The 17,811-nt window shown below is 40.8% G+C and overlaps 1 protein-coding gene across 2 annotated transcripts in view; it reads right to left on the bottom strand.

Annotated features, from left to right (window-relative positions):
- slit1b (slit homolog 1b (Drosophila)) overlaps positions 1-17,811 on the bottom strand; it is a 92,479-nt gene that overhangs the window by 31,963 nt on the left and 42,705 nt on the right. For both annotated transcript variants that reach the window (XR_012769647.1, XM_075464181.1), the window contains exons 5-21: positions 13,044-13,115; positions 12,864-12,935; positions 12,536-12,607; positions 12,188-12,351; positions 11,951-12,098; positions 11,201-11,272; positions 8,742-8,813; positions 8,314-8,385; positions 7,886-8,029; positions 7,628-7,791; positions 6,713-6,736; positions 6,414-6,558; positions 5,687-5,761; positions 4,283-4,426; positions 1,019-1,162; positions 771-937; positions 539-677 (exon numbers count right to left, since the gene is read on the bottom strand). Coding sequence is in view for 1 of the 2 variants with exons in the window: in XM_075464181.1 (XP_075320296.1) it covers positions 539-677; positions 771-937; positions 1,019-1,162; positions 4,283-4,426; positions 5,687-5,761; positions 6,414-6,558; positions 6,713-6,736; positions 7,628-7,791; positions 7,886-8,029; positions 8,314-8,385; positions 8,742-8,813; positions 11,201-11,272; positions 11,951-12,098; positions 12,188-12,351; positions 12,536-12,607; positions 12,864-12,935; positions 13,044-13,115 (1,890 nt within the window). In the remaining variant the exon portion in view is untranslated. The remainder of the gene's footprint in view (positions 1-538; positions 678-770; positions 938-1,018; positions 1,163-4,282; positions 4,427-5,686; positions 5,762-6,413; positions 6,559-6,712; positions 6,737-7,627; positions 7,792-7,885; positions 8,030-8,313; positions 8,386-8,741; positions 8,814-11,200; positions 11,273-11,950; positions 12,099-12,187; positions 12,352-12,535; positions 12,608-12,863; positions 12,936-13,043; positions 13,116-17,811) is intronic.

Raw genomic sequence — 17,811 nt, 5'->3', positions numbered from 1 at the left:
ACTTTTAGTGTGTACACACCATAAGCACTCTCAGACTCTTTTCAGGTCTTTTTACAGCTGTGAAACAGATTCAACATTGTGTGTGAGCTCACTGTGAGCTCACTGTGATTGGCTATGTGGAGCATCCAATCAGAGGAGGCGACAGTGACTATAGAAGTCAAATGGCTAACTTAAAATGTCACACACTCTTCTCACTTGTCATGTTCATCTCTCCAAAACAAGCAAATCTTTGCAGTCGCAGGCTTTCTCTTAAGGTGGGATGACTCCTTCAGGACTTGCAAGCTCTGTCTTCTTGTGCTGGCTGAGACTGAATGTCCTGGCCTGCATGCGAAAGTCATCTTTGTGGCTTGTTTATGTGCTATTTTGTTTGCCCAGACATTGGCCCAGCAGGGGCCCTCTCATCAAGTCTGTTTTTGCACAGGGATTTGGTGTACAAGAGCCACAAAATGGAGAGCCAAGTAGTGGACAGGGCGACTGCAACTTAAGTAATCAATGTGTTCATTTTTAAATGCAGCTTTGGTGGAGCTTTCAGACTCACAGTTCAGTGACATTGCGGGGCAGTCCTCTCGGCAGAGCCTGCAGGTGTTTATTGCTGCAGCGGACCACCGTGTCCGTACAGGTACACTGACTGGGACACTGAGGCTCCAGAGCACAGCTGCTCTCTGCTAGCACAGAGCCTGAACATACAGACAGGATGGTAGAATTTCACTTTGCTTTGATTCTGGTGTCATTAAACAACTTTAAGCTTGTACTGAGTACGTGCATCATACCATCCTCACAGCGGAAATCAGGTACAGCAACATCCTGCAGTGGAATTTCTCGAAGAAAGGCGGGGCCTTTACAACGAGGATTGCCCGTCACAATTCGCCGGCTTCTAAGCCACGCCCCAAACCAGGACAGGCGGCAGTCACAGTTGAAGGGGTTGGCCAGGAGGTTTCTGATGAACACGGAAGATGGACAGTAAGAGGACGATGAAGATTACTGAACAGAACAGTGTGCATGTGTGTGTGTTGCTCACAGTGTGGACAGGTGGGGCAGGGTGTCAAAGGCTCCAGGCAAGATGGTGCTTAGCTGGTTGTCATAGAGGGAGAGCAGCCTGACATTGGTCAGCCCTGTGAAGCTGCCATTATGGATACAGCTGATCCTGTTGTTTCTCAGCATCCTGCTCACACACACACAAACAAGCAAACACACACGTGACATTTAATGACATTTTCATCCAACAAAAATCTATTAAAAGGCCAGTTAGCATGCAGTTTGAAGGAGAAATGTTAAGCCCTTTTATGCACTTGTTTTTCCATTTTGACATAAATTCCTGAGGTCTTCTTGAGATGTATGAGACAGGTCAAAATACCTGTTGGTTTAAGTACAGTGGCTTTCTGTCCCAACCCTGTTTTTATACTGTCTTCGTTTTGAGGGCCAGAGCCTCAGCAGGTGCTCAATCCTGCCAACACGCTGCCCTTCTGGTAAGGTCAGTAGCTTCGACGTTGAACATAGCTGTTCAACTGGAAAGCATTCAATTAACAAATTAACATTGTAATATTATTGTTAATCATTCAAAAAGTAATAGCAATAACTCCTTAGAAGTTGGTGTACGTCTTCTTCATTACCTCAGCTGTTAGTGTTAAACACTAGTTAACAGACAGTTAAAGGGGAAAAAAATGAATAGATAAACCACGAGGAATTATTTCTCAGATACTTACATTTCCTTTATAACTGAGATAATTTTATTATAAAATTAATTTGTGGTTAGTTGAATGGCTGTATTTTCCGGACATGCTGATAAGTGAAACTTAGAATTGTGTGGCGGGGGGCTGCTGTCTTCTTTCAGGTTAGAGTAGCAGCCCCTTAAAATGCCTGTGCATGTCCCTGCTCCCAAGAACAGAAGGAGTGATTTTTTTTTATCATATGTTACTTTAAAAGGAGAAAAAAAATCAAATCTGTGCTTGACAGTACATGTGTAGATGTCTGAAGCCACAACTAAATCCTATATTACACAAGTGTGTCACTTTCTTTGGGGTCATCTGCAAATATTCATGGTGATTAAGTGAGCAGTTTATATTTACATGTTGGTTATAACACAGTACCAGACCAGAGCAGCAAAGCAGGACACTGCACAATCGCTATCTTTATCTCCACCCACAACTTCACACCATGCTGCATTCAGTGTAGTTTGCTAACTTGTTTCCTCTTGTTTTTTGCTTTGCTATTTACAACAAATTCTCAGTGGTGGTTTTATATATATATAAGTATATATATATATATATATATATATATATATATACTTCAGGAGATCTAAAACTATATACCAGTCAGTCTGCATTGATGGAGGGGAGATAGAGACTGTTCAGACCTGCAAATACCTGGGGGTGGTGCTGGATAATAAACTGGAGTGGTCTGCCAACATAGAAGCAGTGTACAGGAGGGGCCAGAGCCGTCTCTTCTTCCTGAGACGGCTCAGGTCCTTCAGTGTCTGCAGTGATATGATGTGCATGTTTTATCACACTATCATGGAGAGTGCACTGTTCTATGCTGTTGTCTGCTGGGGGAGTTGCACTACAGACAAAAACTGTAGGCGCCTGGACAAACTGGTGAAAAAGGCTGGTTCTGTTGTAGGCAGAAGGCTGAACCCTCTCAGTGCTGTGGTGGAGCAACGGATGAGGAGGAAATTATATTCTGTTTTGGAGAACAATAAACATCCTCTCCACAGCATCCTGGCAGGACAGAGGAGCAGCTGCAGTGAGAGGCTGCAGGACTGAGAGCTTCAGGAGGTCCTTTGTCCCCACAGCCATAAGGCTTTTTAACAGTGACTGCTGACATGTTCTTCTCAAATTTATATAGAGGCTATAAAAAGGCTCTGAAATGAGGGAATTGTTAACAAGATTCATGTAAATAATAATAATAATGCAGCTGGGAACTTGTCACATAACCACAATATGTGCTCTACGGTTAGGAAAGAAGTGAGCTAATAACGTTCCATTAGTACAGATGGGATGATGTAATGTCACTATGTAAATGTACTTTCTGGTGTGAGCTGGAGGAGTCTGACCTTGTTGTGTTCATTTAGATAACATTAGTTGTACTGATAGGAAATGTATCGGACTGCAGCTGTGCTAGGGACACTATGACATTTTGTCTATCATACACACTAGGAAAGTCATGGAATGTTTGCTTAGGTAGAAAGGTGTGTGATCTACTCATTCTTTGAAGCTTTCCGTCGTAGAACTGACTTTTGTGCCATTCTGTGTTGCACGTTCGTAGAATAAAGAAATTTAGACCATGACTTTTCTAAATGATTTATTATAACTCTACTATAACAAGTCATTTGTCCAATGTTTCATTAGAGCAATATCTCACATTTAGTTTATAACTACCCTTCTACAATATAGAAGTCAGGGCTGATAAACCTTACCAAAGTTCCCAACTACAAACTTCAACCTCTTGGCACTTTCTTAGATATTTTTTTCTTTGATTTTTCAACTTTGTCAGAATTGGATATTCAGAGTTCCCATTTGTTATTAAAAGTGGCATCAATAAGCTCATGAGTGCAAGAACAATCCACCAGGACAAAAACAAACTTTAAATCATCAGTAAAGTCTCATCTGTATAATGTTAAAATGTTAAAAACACAGAGGACAGTGACAGTGAAGCCCGGGGTCGTGAAGCAGATATGTGGCGGAAGAATTATGATGCATTTTTGCTTGTCTACCACTCATCAGCTGGCACGTCATCTTACTTCAGCGTTCCTTTCCGAGGTGTGCTGTTTTAAGAAGCTGGGCCACATCAATACATACTGTTCATAGCAACAGCAGGTTAGGGAAATGTATTTAAGAATAAAACTGCCAGTCAAATCTTTTGTCGTGCTTAAGTTGCTGTGTGTGCATTTTCTAATTAGTTTTCTTCTCTAGTCAGCCTGAACTGGATTGTGTCTTTGAAGTGCCCTGAGATGACATTTGTTGTGATTTGGCGCTATATAAATAAAACTGAGCAGAATTTAATTAAACTGACTACTGTGAACAGAGCTGTGAAGATATGTCTGAAAAGGATTTCACAGACCTTAAGATCTCAGGAAATTGTCAACTTGGGAAAAAGGTCAGAATACATCTCCTTTAATTTGCTTTAAAGTGACTGAATTTAAACTTAAACTGATGCATGTGGTTATTGTCAATGCTGTTCAAATTGAAGGGGTTAAGGCATTAAATTTGGCAGGTGTACTTAGTTATCAAAGTAACTAACTGTTTTGATACCATTTCGTACATGAAGTGCAGTCAGTAATACTCACAGCATGCGCAGGCCCTCCATGCCTCTGAACATGCTCCCTCTCACAGATTCCAGGTGGTTCGCTGTGAGGTGAAGCTCCACCACTGAGGAGGCACCCTCAAATGCACCGTCCTCAATCTCTGAAATCTTGTTGTTGCTCAGGTTTCTGGAAGAGGAAGGATAAAACATTCACATTTTTTTCCTAAAGATTCATGGCAATGCACTCGATCTAACAGAGCAACCCTATCAGCACACACCCTGTTTGCCCACACAGAAGCACACTGTCTACCCATGTGCTGGAACCCAACCTGCTAAACTGCCCACCAGAGTTCAATCATTTAGGATATATGTTTTATAGGGCTGGGCAACGATTAAAATTTTTAATCTAATTAATCACATGATTTCCCTGATTAATCACGATTAATCGCATTTGTACGCAAAATCCAAAAATGAATCCAAAAGTAGTGTATAGCTTTTAGCATTTAGCTTTATTTTAAATGTGCTGCCATATGAATGAAAGTGCCATAACATTTGTTGTGCAAACACACTTTTAACATCAGCATCTTTCTGTAGTTTTTATGTAGAAGCCTCGCTCCACTGTCTGTTTCCTTGAATGACTTGCTGCTGTCAGTTGTGTGTTTTGCCTTTAAGTGATATTTTAGACTGGAACTAATACGCTGAGAAGACAATTCAACTTGGCAGTGTTTACAGATGACTTTGGTTCTGTCGACTCCGCCTTCTGGAAGAACTTTAAAATGCAAATGGCCGAGTAAAAGTTCTGTACCCTTCTCAGTGTTTGGTGGATACGCCGATTACTTTCTTTTCCGCTATTTTTGCCTCCCTTGATATCAATGCATCCAGCCACCTAGCGATAGCCGCACCTGTTACAGTGTTTACTGCTCGGAAGCAGGGGACTGCTCGGTCTGCTCTTCGGTCTGCACAGTTTACATTGGATGCATTGATATCAAGGGAGGCAAAAATAGCGCCAAGCGATGTGAGGTCTGACTTTTTCCTGCACAACGATTTTGTGATGCAAATGTATTACTCTTTTGAACGCATATTGTTTTGAGAAGCAAGACGCTTTATTTTTTTAGCCCCAGCCAACTAGCCGGACTACCTTCGTCAACGCCAAAACTCAGCTGGAACTCGGCTCACAGGACGCAGCAGGGGGTAAGTCAATGTTCATAAATGATATTGCTAAAATGGGATGTCATACAGCTTCATGTCAAAAGAGGCGAACTATCCCTTTAAGTTACCTCTCTTTGAGAAACAGGCTAGAGTTAGCCCTCTTTCTCTGGTTTGAGTTACCTCCCTTTGTGAAACGGAAAACTCATTTCAGGGTTAATCAACTCAGAGTTTTCACTAAACCTGCTTTGTGAAACGCACCTCAGGTCATTGTTTTGGTCAACTTTTCAACGTGACCTACATTTTCTTGAGCTGTGAAAGGCCCTTAAAGGCTCCGGTGGCCTCCAGCACGGAGAGGTCATTGTTGTTGAGACGCCTGGGACAATCACAGAGAGAGGATGTGGAGAACAAGGAACAAAAACATCATTAGAACAATATTTACTTAGTTTGTCTAGTTATTTAGTTTGTTTTTCTATGTGCAGTGAGAGTTCATTCCTGCAGTATGAATCCATATACACACATCAACATAAAGGTTAGTTTGACACAGAAGTGTGACCACAGTACAGGACACTTCGTACATAAATAGGTATGTGAAATTGTATGGCGTTATCACTGTGAATCTTCGGGAGCCCATAATAAAATGTATTCACTTTGATATGTCCCAAATACAACATGAAAAAATTAAGATAATCTGTCAGGAGGATCAAATTGTAAAGAAAAGTCTTCTTTTTTTCTCTCAGATGTTCTTACTTCCCTGTAAGGATAACGATAAGGATAATTACACACAAAGGCCCCAGCTGGGATCTGAACCCTCTTTCTGTGAGGTCAAGGTGCTAACCACCACACCACAGTGAAGCCCTGCAAATGATCTTTGCACTAGATATTTTCACTTTAGATAAAGTACATTTTTAAAAAGTTTTATCATTCTAACAATAAACTCTCCAGGCCTGACGGACAATTGTTGCTGTAAGTGTGCTCCGTGTGTGCGTGTCTGTGCTTTTAGGAGCACGTGTATGTGTGTGTCTCACAGCTCTTGAGTAGAAGATGGAAGGTGTTCAGGGAACTTGGTAAGGCGGAGGTTGGAGCAGTCAACCACGTGGGCCTCACAGCGACATTTAGCTGGACACACCTGCTTACTGTTACACTCATTGCTTAGACCTCTGTCTTCAGTACCTGAACCAAACCCAGGACAGATGGAAATATTAGAAGATGGCTAAAAAGATATTTTTCTACTTAGACTTAGGAGTCAGATTACTATAGAGACTGTACGATTTGTTGTACAACATATTGGTATCATAGGGTTAAAAATACAAATGCACTTACTCACCTGGGATGTGGTACTGCTCCTTGGCTGTCAGGAAAAGCAAGCAGAAATAAAACTGTTATTTAAAATGTTTCATGTTTTGAAAAAGTGTACAGCCACACACACACAAAGAGAGAGAGAGAGTCCTGGAGATAATTCTTTCTAAAACTATCAGGAGGAGATAAATAGCAGAGAGAAGACATGAAACAGTCTGTGTTTTGCTGTTCCCTTGTAGCTATGTGTCTGCCTGGGTGAATCTTTCCAGGCCTGGCTGTGGGCTAAAGCAGTGTGAAGCTGTTTGTGTGGTGATCAGAGCACCTGCCATAGTTGTATTGGCATACGCTTACTTCTCCATCTGGCTTTACACATACTGACATATTGTGCAACATGAAAATGGCCAGGGAGCCTTTCGTTACAGACATCCAGTCACATACTGTGCAGTAAACCCCATACACACAGTCTTTTACCCTTAATCAGTGATTAAACAGTAGAATGGTTCTTATCATCTGAAAAATCATCAAGTTCTTTAGTTATGGATTCTTGAACTTAAACATTTCCTGCACATTATTTCAAAACAGAAAATTTAAGATGTGTTTAAGGTTAGGGAGTACAAAGTTTTTCTTTGATAATGAAAAGTGATGTGGAGAATGATAAGTTCATTGATGCAATATATAGCATGTAAATGCAATGTATATGTATAGGCAACAGAAAAAAACCTGATCCAATCGCTGGGACCTTGTTCTGCCGTTAACCAAAACTCAATTCTCCTAAAGACTATAAGCCCTCAAACACATCAGTAAGTAAAACCTCAGAGTTCAATATCAAAATAAAGACCAGAGACTTCTTTTTGGGGGTTTTTTTGGGAGAAAACATGAAGTCTAGATTTGACAGAGGACAGAGGAATTGCTCATCCACACACACAGAGTGGCTCTGACTGACCGGAGCATCTGAACTTGTTGCTCTTGATCTGCGCAATGCGTTTGTTGGCGAGGCGGCGAGGGCTGGCACAGCGCGCTCCGCTGGTCTCAATAGGGTTTGAACGCAGGAAGTCGGCCAACCACTTCACATTGCAGTCACACACAAAGGGGTTCTGGGCCAGGTGGCTGATGAGAAATCATAATAGGGGGAGGTCATTGGTCAGATCCCACTGAATGCAGTGAGACAGAACTTAAAATACACTTGTATTAATTTTCTCACAGTGTCTGGATGCTGTGCAGTGAGCTGAAGGTGCCTTTGGCCAGACTCTGGATCTTGTTGTCATACAGTGACAGGAGAGCCAAGTTCTCCAGATCTTTGAATACCGTAGCACGGATACAGTGAATCTTATTTGCATTCAACAACCTGCAGGATGTCAGGAAACATAGGTATGAGCATCTCTCAAACAAAGTGACGCTGCAGTAGCACACTGTGTTGACTTACATATGAAATGCATTAGAAGTTTCAGAAGAGTTGTGCCACAGGCTCAGAATAGATTTGGATTACTTGCTAAAAACTGTTTTCATTAAAAGTTTAGAACATGATGAGTTTCTTCAAAGCAATTTGAGTTCTGATATTATTTTATGTAAAACATAGTCAGTATACATGTCAGTTCAGAAAAACGTGTGCATGCAGTGGTTTGGACTCACAGCAACTCCAGAGAGGCCAAGCCATCAAAAACTCCGCTGGGCAGCTCAGTGATCTTATTACCATACAAAACCCTGCACACAAACAACAGCAGAAACACTGAAAGCTTTCTCTTCTGCACTTCTGCAGTCACAAATTTACCATCAGTCAAGCCAGAAACCCTGGACAAATTCCTACACAAACACATGGTCACATCCGAGTCAAAAAGAAGACACCAGTGCAGGACCCATGAGACATAAATCACAAATGCAGATTCATTTATACACACACTTATTTATGGTATTCACAATGAGCCTGACAGAGTGCAGGTGCCACTTCTGAATTATTCATATAAACAGATGCCAAAAAACATCAAAACAGAGGAAGAATATAGAAGAAGGGACAGGCATAATACAGACGTACAGTATTGATAGAAGCAATCAACACTCACAGTGAGTTGAGAGCTCGGAGGCCGTGGAATGCATCAGGAGCGATCTCAGAAATCTGGTTATTGCTCAGGTCTCTGACAATCCAAGAGAATGATTGAAATGATCAGAAACTGGTTTGATGAATTTAGTCATTGAGTTGAGGATTAAGTTATTGTTTTGTTTTTGAAAGATCTTCTGATCTCCAGCTCAGAAGATTTCTTCAGAGGTGAATAACCCTGCTTGCAGTACAGCCCTTCACTGTTAGGTGGGTGTCGAGAAAGTCTCCACTCCCTGCAGATTTCAAAAACTGCTCCTGGGTCTTTGACCTCACATGATTTTTTGCAATTAAACTGAATAACAATAATGTTTATGACTTTAGTAAAAGTTCAAATCAAAATTTCTGCTCCATAAAACATTATGTCAGACAACACAACATATCATCCTCTAATAAAGCTTGCAACCAACAACCTTGGTTTCCTATAAAATGTTATTGCAGGAATCTATATGTTCTTTTTGACTACAATTTTTGGTAACTTTAAGAAATCAATGGTTAACTAATTTATTCTAATGTGATACAGGCGAGCAGTTGATCTGCAGCTCATGCGTTCAGGGTGTCTGCTGTAGAAAGGTCCAACGTTTGTATACAGCACTGCTTCTGTAAACAGGAAAAGCACCAAGGTGATGTGCACTTCAAGCCAACTGGTGGGCATTTGTGCTCTTGGACGAAATTCAGATTATGTGTTCAGGACAGTCCAATTAATCCTACAGATAAGACTGATTCAGAAGATTTTCTTCACACTGCTACCCCAAACCTTTCGCAATAGATTATTTCTTGAGCAGGTGTGAAAGTCAGCAACAGCCTGCTCTTTTCTTCATCATTACTTTTCTGACCAGAAACAAAAAATTAGAGAAGGAGACCCAAAGAAAACCATTAGCCCTGGCATATGCGAAAGAAAGATGGAAGGAAGTCCTGAGGAATTCTTTTCAGCTGGCTACGCTGTTGTCATTCTTTCATGTCAGGGAGGTTTGGCAATGTTTAATCATCTTTCACGCGGTCCATCATCTCTATGATGCTATATCAGAACTGATACCCATGATTTTTCCATCTGACCAGGTGCGCATCAACCCTTTTTCAAAAAAGGGAAAACCCACCTCAAACACAAAAACCTGTGAAAATCAGGACAATTTTCAAGTTATGCCATTTTCATCAACCAGGTGCTGCTGTGTAGATTTGTGCCTCTGTTCTGTCCTCTCACCATCTATCTCACATCCTTCTTTTACTGTGTTGTAATTTGGATGCTGTGTTTGTGTCAACATTATTTCTTTTTTGTCTGGCTTAAGCTTTGAGAAAAAGCTCACACCGTGTAAGAAGTGCTGCACGTGTATATTCTTTTACACACTGCTCATTTGAGTGATCAAATTCTCGCATTTTCCCCACCGAATAAAGCTCTTTCTTAAAGACTCCATGGAGGGATACAATATGAGTTCGTGTAGGTCAGCTTTTCTCCAGATAAAAGGATTTGCAAACTAATTTTAGTACTCAGTTTGATTTGCAGTTCTCTTAAACAGCACCCAGTGGTTTTTCTAAAAGTCGCACATTGCACTATTGAATGATTGACTTTTTCTACTATTTTGATTCTATATTTGAGATTTTTATGACTATTTTACAATTCACTTGTATTCACTTTTATGTGACAGCTTTATTCCTAAGGTTTTAATCAGTGTTCTTCATTGTAATCAACTTTATGATGGAGTTTTGCTAAAAGCTTTACATTTACATTTACATACGTATGCTATTGCTATGAGTACAAGCTGATGATAAAATGTCGAGAGATACTTTTTTATTTATTCTTTATATTTCCATGTGTTATTCTCAGAGGACAAACCCACATAAATGCTTTTTAAAAGCAAATGCTTTTGCTTCGGATTGCAGCAGACCTGAAGGCACCTCTAAGCAAAGGCATCCCATTATTTGAACATGAAGATCATTTTCACCCGACCAAATTTTAACAGTGTAGAAGTGGTACAAACATTGAACCGAATTAGAATGTATACAATAAAGTAGTGAATGTGGTGAATAAATGGTATAAGTAGCCCGCACTACAGACTGTGTGTTGTTGGGTATGGTGAAAAGATAAGGTGCTTAGCCACGGTATAAATTTCACAAACAGGAACTTGGCATCTGTTTTCTTCATGAAAATCTAGTTCAAGGACTTCTCAGGATTTCTTTTCCATTGTTTATCATCTTCATTATGGCGGTAGTGAAACTATGAAGTTCCTTTTCTCGGCCAATTTTGCTCACATTTTCTTGTGGCTTTCTCTGTCCTTCCCAGACCAGATTGTATATTCAATCCATGAAGTGTGTTCTGAATGTTTGATATTTGAGCATTAAATCTTATTTCAGTCTGACTCGTATTCAGAGGCATTCAACTTTAACTGTTCCACGTAAAGCACAGAGAAAATGGTTCATGGGAGGACTCACATTCGCCGAAGTTTCTTGTAGGAGGTGAAGGCGCCTGGAGGAACTGACTTGATGCCATTCTGCTCCAGACGACTGCAGGGTAGAGGAAGAAGATAGTTTAACTGGAACTACTCAAAAACTCAAATCAAAGTATTTTGTTACAGGTAAAGGGAAAAGTGAACCCTACCTAAGGCTTTTGGGACAAAGAGTGAAAAAGAAAACTTTAAGAGGAAAACAAACATTAAATACAGGCAAAGCTGTTCTTTTCTGAAAGTTCAAGATTTGAAGTAACCTCGTATTATTTGGCAAGTGAAAAGTCTGGCTCCATCATATCTGACTGTCAGCTAATCAGTTTTTATGTTTTTCAACAAACATGTATACAAGTCTAACCACAGTTGCAGGCTTCTGTTACTTTTGGTCAAAGAGGAAATTAAACTTCTGCATACTGGCTTTGTGCAAGTCTGGCATGAATTTGTGCAATGTTGTACAAGGACCAAGCTGCCCAGCTAACACCACTCAGAGCCGTCGTCGTCGTTGTATTAAAAAGTTGGCACTTCGATTTGCAGGAATGCATAATCTTTCCCTTAAAAGACTAATTTGCTGTAAAACTGTAGTATCAATGGAAATACAATACAAAGACATAAATAACATAAAAACCCACATATGTGTTTATGTTATATATATATATGTGTGTGTTTACATTTATACATACAGTATAATTGGTTTCAGATAAAAACATAAAACCAGAACAAACTGCTTTTTTTTACTCACATCTCAGTCATGGCCTCCAGTAGATGGGCCGGGATGGCTGTGAGGCCTCTCCCTCGACAGTCCACGATGTTATTGCTACAAGAACACATTGGAGGACAGGACCCAGACGCTAAACTGCACGGCTGAACGAAGGCACTGCCACTGTGGCCTAAAAACCAGACAAGAAGAAACTCTTCTAAATTTTTCTCCATCATCCACATTTGGGCCAAGGCAAGTTGTTCTGCTGGGTGACCATACTGGAGCAGGCGAAGTCACTTTTACGCAGCTCAGCAAGGTTGAGGCCCCTTAGAGTTGGAGGAGAACTGCACTGAGTGTAGAGGCCCAATGCCGGCCGCTGCCGCAGCCATGGAGACAGCCAGGCCAGGTGACAATCACAATGCAGTGAGTTAGAGTGGAGGCGACTGGGAGACAGAGGCAGATCATGAACAGACACAAAGAAAATTAACAAGAATTCAAGGGCAGGCAAACTGTGAGAAGATAAATAGGCGTAAAACAAATATACTAAAGTGTCTAATTCCGTCTCTGGAACCAGCACTGAGAATTCTGTGTTCTGGGCAAAGTTATAAAAGGAGAAGAGATACTTACAAGGTGCGGAGCTTTGGCATGTGGTTGAAGCTGGAGACTGGAATGCTGCTGATATTGTTGTTGTTCAATGTGCTAGAGAAACAGAGAGAGACAGCAATGAAGAAAAGGTGCAATGGAGATGTTCGGTCGCAGAGAGGAAAAGAAATAATAGACAAAGCAAGGAGAAATAGCTTAAAGGAGAGGTAGCAGTGAGGCAGAGGAAAAAGAGTGAAATATGATGAGATGAGGCGAGAGATCAAATTAAAGAATGAGAGAGGAATGATGGAAGTGTGTAGAAAATAAGTGTGTTGGCAGGAGATGCACATTTCAAGACATTTTTCATACTCACAGAACTTCCAGAGATCGCAGGGCTCTAAACGCACCCTCCTCAATACAGCGGATGTGGTTTTTATCCAGCTGACTAGTCATTTAAGAAAATAACAGAAAAAACAGGATCATCAACCACAGTGTGACACGTTTCTTCCAGGAGGGGATCATATCTGCTTTGTGTTAGTGTTGTCTCACTCACAGGTTCTTCAGGTCTGTTGCTCCCCTGAAAGCTCTCCTCGGGATTGCCTGGATGGCGTTTTCACTTAAGTCTCTGAGATACACACATATCAGATTCTTTCAGTGTCACTCAGAAAACATATGGCCTGTACTCTCTTACTTATGAAATCAGCCTATTTCTTATTCATGTTCACTCAATTTTTGCAAATGCCATGAAAGTTCAATTACTTGAGTTGCAATTACTCAAAGTTTCCAAATTGTCTTTTGCATTTTTAATAGCTAGATGACTCAATGGGACAGATAAAAGATAAAAAACTAAAAAACTTTAAAAAAGAACAACATTTGCCCGATTTGTGAATGTACAGAACCTAATTACAGGAACCCCAAATCACTCATCAGTCCTTCAGGCTTATCTGCACCATTACGGTTCAGTTTCATACCAATCTCAACATTGGCTCCTCATTATCTAAATGTTGTTTTCAGTCCAGCCCAGCGGGATCCGCAGGGCAACTGGAGTGGACTGCTCAGAGGCCATCCCATGTGTTACAACAGGCTGGCTTTACATCTGACAGTAAACAGAAGGACTGGAGGGCAAGATACCATTCTAAAAGTGGATTGACAGCAGGTGAACAATATTGACGGAAAACAAAGCAGATTTATGGGATTAAAGTTTTGAATATGTGTGTGTGTGTGAGCGTGAGTGTGTTGGAGAGACCACAGAGAAGGAAGTACATCATTGCTGGGTCCCTGGAGGACCTCAGACACACTCCATTAACATCAGGGTCAAAGCCGAGGCTGACAGAGGAGAAAACACCAACTTACTGTGACCTACACTGCTGTTATATACTAACTCACAACAAGCTACTGTCCCACTGTGACAGTGAATCTGAGCCTTTTAGAAACTACAATGAGCACAACAGAAGGGCTAGGAAATTAGAAAACGAGTTGAGAAGTATCAGTCCAGGGGTAATGTTGTGTTACTATTTATCTGTACTGTTATGATATTGAACTGCATTACTGTATATATTTACACAATACTACAGTATTCAGTTTGTTTTAAAAGGACATATTATGAAAAAAAAAATCCTTGTTTTTTTTCTGTTCTTGAAAGCCTGTATTTTGGTGTCGGAACTGGCTACCAACAGAAAAACTTCATTAGAATTAAAATATAACCCTGTTACTTTAGGCGGGGCTGTCTTGGTCAGAAAATATCTCTATATGTCCCTTCCTAGTACCAGCTCAGACTATCCACTCTCCCCATCTTTATCTCCACCCATATCTTCACATCATGCTGCATTTGCTGTATCTCAAAAGTGAGAGGATGAAAGTCTTTTCCCTTTTCCTTTTCTTCTTGAAAAAAAAAGTTTTCATTAGCACTTACATTCAACTTTAAAAAATAAATGAGTTAATAATGCTCCACTAAATCCTTCATATACCAATGAAAAAATGTAATTTATTCACTGTCAGTTAGGGCTTATCCATCTGGTAGGGCAACACAAGAGCTGCTTTGGGAAAGTGGGAAACAAAGCTCAATGTCTTCTTGGTCTAAATAGTATGCAGGTGGACCTTAATAGTTTGTACGTACAATCTTCTTAGTTGAAAATGTGCTTCTGATTGAGGTTTGGCAATAAATCAGAGCATTCTTCTGTGTGTCTGAAAATGAGGAAAATTCCCAGAGAGGTCTGTGGTTAAAAGCCACAACATCATAAAAACACAAAGCTCTGCAGTGTCTGAAATGTACAAGCAGCAGGGAAGAAGGCGATGAGCGATATACAGAGTGATGGGACAGCTGGAAGGAGGAAAAGATGACTTACAGACTCCCTCACAGTGTCTGGGTTGTGAGTGATGCAGGAATGAGAAAACATAAGAACATGAATTACAGCGTAAGACGAGTCAAGTAACTAAGCATCTGCTTCAAGAGATCCTCAAATGGATTCAATAAGAAAAGAGCGATAACTAAAAATACACATTGTTATATGTTGTACTGCGGCTTCCTCCCACCATCCAAAAACATTAGGTCAGCTGGTGACACAAAATGAACCCTCATCAAATCTCAAATCCCTCTCTTCTGTCTCTGTCTCTCTATCACACACAATATTAAAAATGCCTTCCCTTCAGGTTGTCAAGATATCAGTTACCAGGACACAGTCGGACTGGAGATGATGTTTACTGAAGGGAAACAGAGTGGTCACAGCTGGACGTGTGTGTGGACAGCAGGTGGTCTCATAATGTTTGCTCTCCCCTACTGTCTCCTCGATTCTCTTCTCTGATCCGCTCTGTCATCTGTCGTGTCCACGTCCCTCCTCGCTCCTTTTCATCCTGCAATTGTTCTCTGGTCTCTCCTCTCATTTCAATAACCTCCTCCTCACAGCAGAGGGTGAGAAAGGCAAACTTTCCCACTCGTTTCATCTTCTCATCACCTCTGTCAGTCAGTCTTGCTCCAGCACCAGGTCAAACACAGGTCAACCTCAGTCAAACATTCACTGCTCCAACTGACACTGCTTCTTATTGGTGATCCAGCTGGTGACCTTTCATACTCTTTCCTGTTTTATTTTTAGATTGCATGCTCTGAGTATTAGCACAACTGTCCAACTGGGTATTGTGGAAATACAAATATATTTGTTTCGCAAAGATGCACAGGCTGAGTTACTATGGTGCCTGACACTTTAGCTCTCCAAACAGCCTTAATGGCTATATTGATAGGTCATACTCCACAGTTGGTACCAGAAACCCAGTCTGTCACAGATATTGTCTTATGGTGATGTTGAAGTACTCTCCTCTTCCTATCTGACACCCTGGATTCTTTTGCTTTCAACAACTTTTTGGATGAAATACTTCTAATGCTTATAGTAAGCTTGTTTTTCAGTTGGATTACAAAGTTAGCTCCATATTTACTAATAAACGGCAGAACTTTTATTTAATGGGAAAATGTATCATTAAAAGCATATGTTAGATATTCTTTACAAAACCAAAAAAAATCTAATAAATGTTCATTCACTTAGAGCAGGGGTCTTCAACGTTTTTCAGGCCAGGGACCCCCAAACTGATGGAGAGTTGGAGCAGGGACCCCCGTACTATTTATATGGCATACAATTGTGTTTTATATTTAACGGGGCCTAGTGCCGTGTATAAACATAGCTACTCTGTTATTGTACATTCAATACTAAGCTATTCAAATAATACACAGGTTAATATATTCATGTTTTTATTTTAAACATGTGCAAGGTACAGGGTGGCCGTGCCACTGCCATTTATAAACAAACATCTTGCATACAACACTGAGCTATTCAAATAATCCACAGATTTTAACTTTAAACATGCATGTAGATGGGACAATGAATCCTCTAACCATATGTGGATGGAACACGTTTGCACACAATTTGTGAGAAAAAACTGTTTGAAAAAAAAAATATATATATATATTTTTTTTTAAATGTTAAAAATCGTCTAATCAACCAAAGATTTCGCGACCCCCCTGCAGTACCTCCGCGGACCCTCTGTTGAAGACCTCTGACTTATGGCCCTGTCACACTGTTGCGTATGAGAGAAGCGTATGAGTTGCGTATGAAAATTAATAATATAATTTTCATACGTACGAAAAGTGCTTGAAAATAAAGAATTGTGCGTATACTTACCGTATTGAACCTATGAGTAGCGTATGAGTAGCTTATGGTCAGCGTATTGACAGCGTATGGACAGCGAATGTTAGCAAATGTCAGCGTATGGCCGGCGTATGTCAGCGTATGAACAACGTATAACCAGCGTACTCTGCGTATGACTAGCGTATGAGTAGCATATGAACTGCGCATGCCCAGCGTACGTTTCAACGCGCCTATATCAGCAGCCTTTCCACATTGCTCCATTATTGCAGTAGACGACACGCTATCAACATCTCTCGAGACATTCATCTCGATCATGCCTCCCAAGAAGCAATCGTCGTTTGCCCAGGCCCTGGGCCGAGGTCAAGGAAAAGGCAAAAAAAACACAAGAATCATTCTCACCCAAACCTGCTGAAATGCCTGATGCACCTGCGGCTGATGAGTTACATGCTTCTGAGCGATCAAGATCCCCAACTCCTCCTCCTGACCGCTCCCGTGAATCGTCGGTTGGCTCAGATATGTCAGTTGCCGCCTCCATCTCCTAGCTGTACGGTACACCTTCATGCCAACGTATGGCAACTTATGTCCAGCGTTCTCGACCTATCAGTAACGTACCTATATCGTACCTCTAGCGTATTCAGCGTTTGCCTAGCGTATGCTTAGCGTATTAACCATACGCTCGCATATGCACAAAAGTTTTGAGCATGTTCAAAAATGTATTTCTGCCTCAGCGTATGCCAACGTATGCCAGCGTGCTTGAAACGTATACAACCTATGCCTAACGTTCCCCTAGCGTATGTCAGCGTATACCAGCGTATGAGTGATAATTTTCATACGCTGGCATACGCTAGTGCCATACGCAACAGTGTGACAGGGCCATTAGAGAATACAAAAAGGATGATTCATGTAAATAAAATGTTCAATGTCTTTTGTAGACAAGCACTTAGCAAATTAGCTATTCCAGTTTAAATGATGTTTCCTAAAGTATAACAAAATATGTGCATGGCTGTACATGTGCAGGGCTCAGATGGAGGTTTGTTTTTACGACAGTGGCATTACACCCTACCAACTGTAGAAAGAGCTAAAAAAAACAAAAACATATCAGTTGGCAAAGTTTATTAGAAGGCACCTTATTAGAAGGGTGCACTAACCATTTGAACGCTACTCAAAGGTATAGTATTATACCTAAAC

Source organism: Odontesthes bonariensis, chromosome 4 (genome assembly GCF_027942865.1).
Source record: "Odontesthes bonariensis isolate fOdoBon6 chromosome 4, fOdoBon6.hap1, whole genome shotgun sequence".
In the NCBI taxonomy this organism is placed as follows: Eukaryota; Metazoa; Chordata; class Actinopteri; order Atheriniformes; family Atherinopsidae; genus Odontesthes; species Odontesthes bonariensis.
This window is presented reverse-complemented; position numbering and strand designations above follow the sequence as displayed.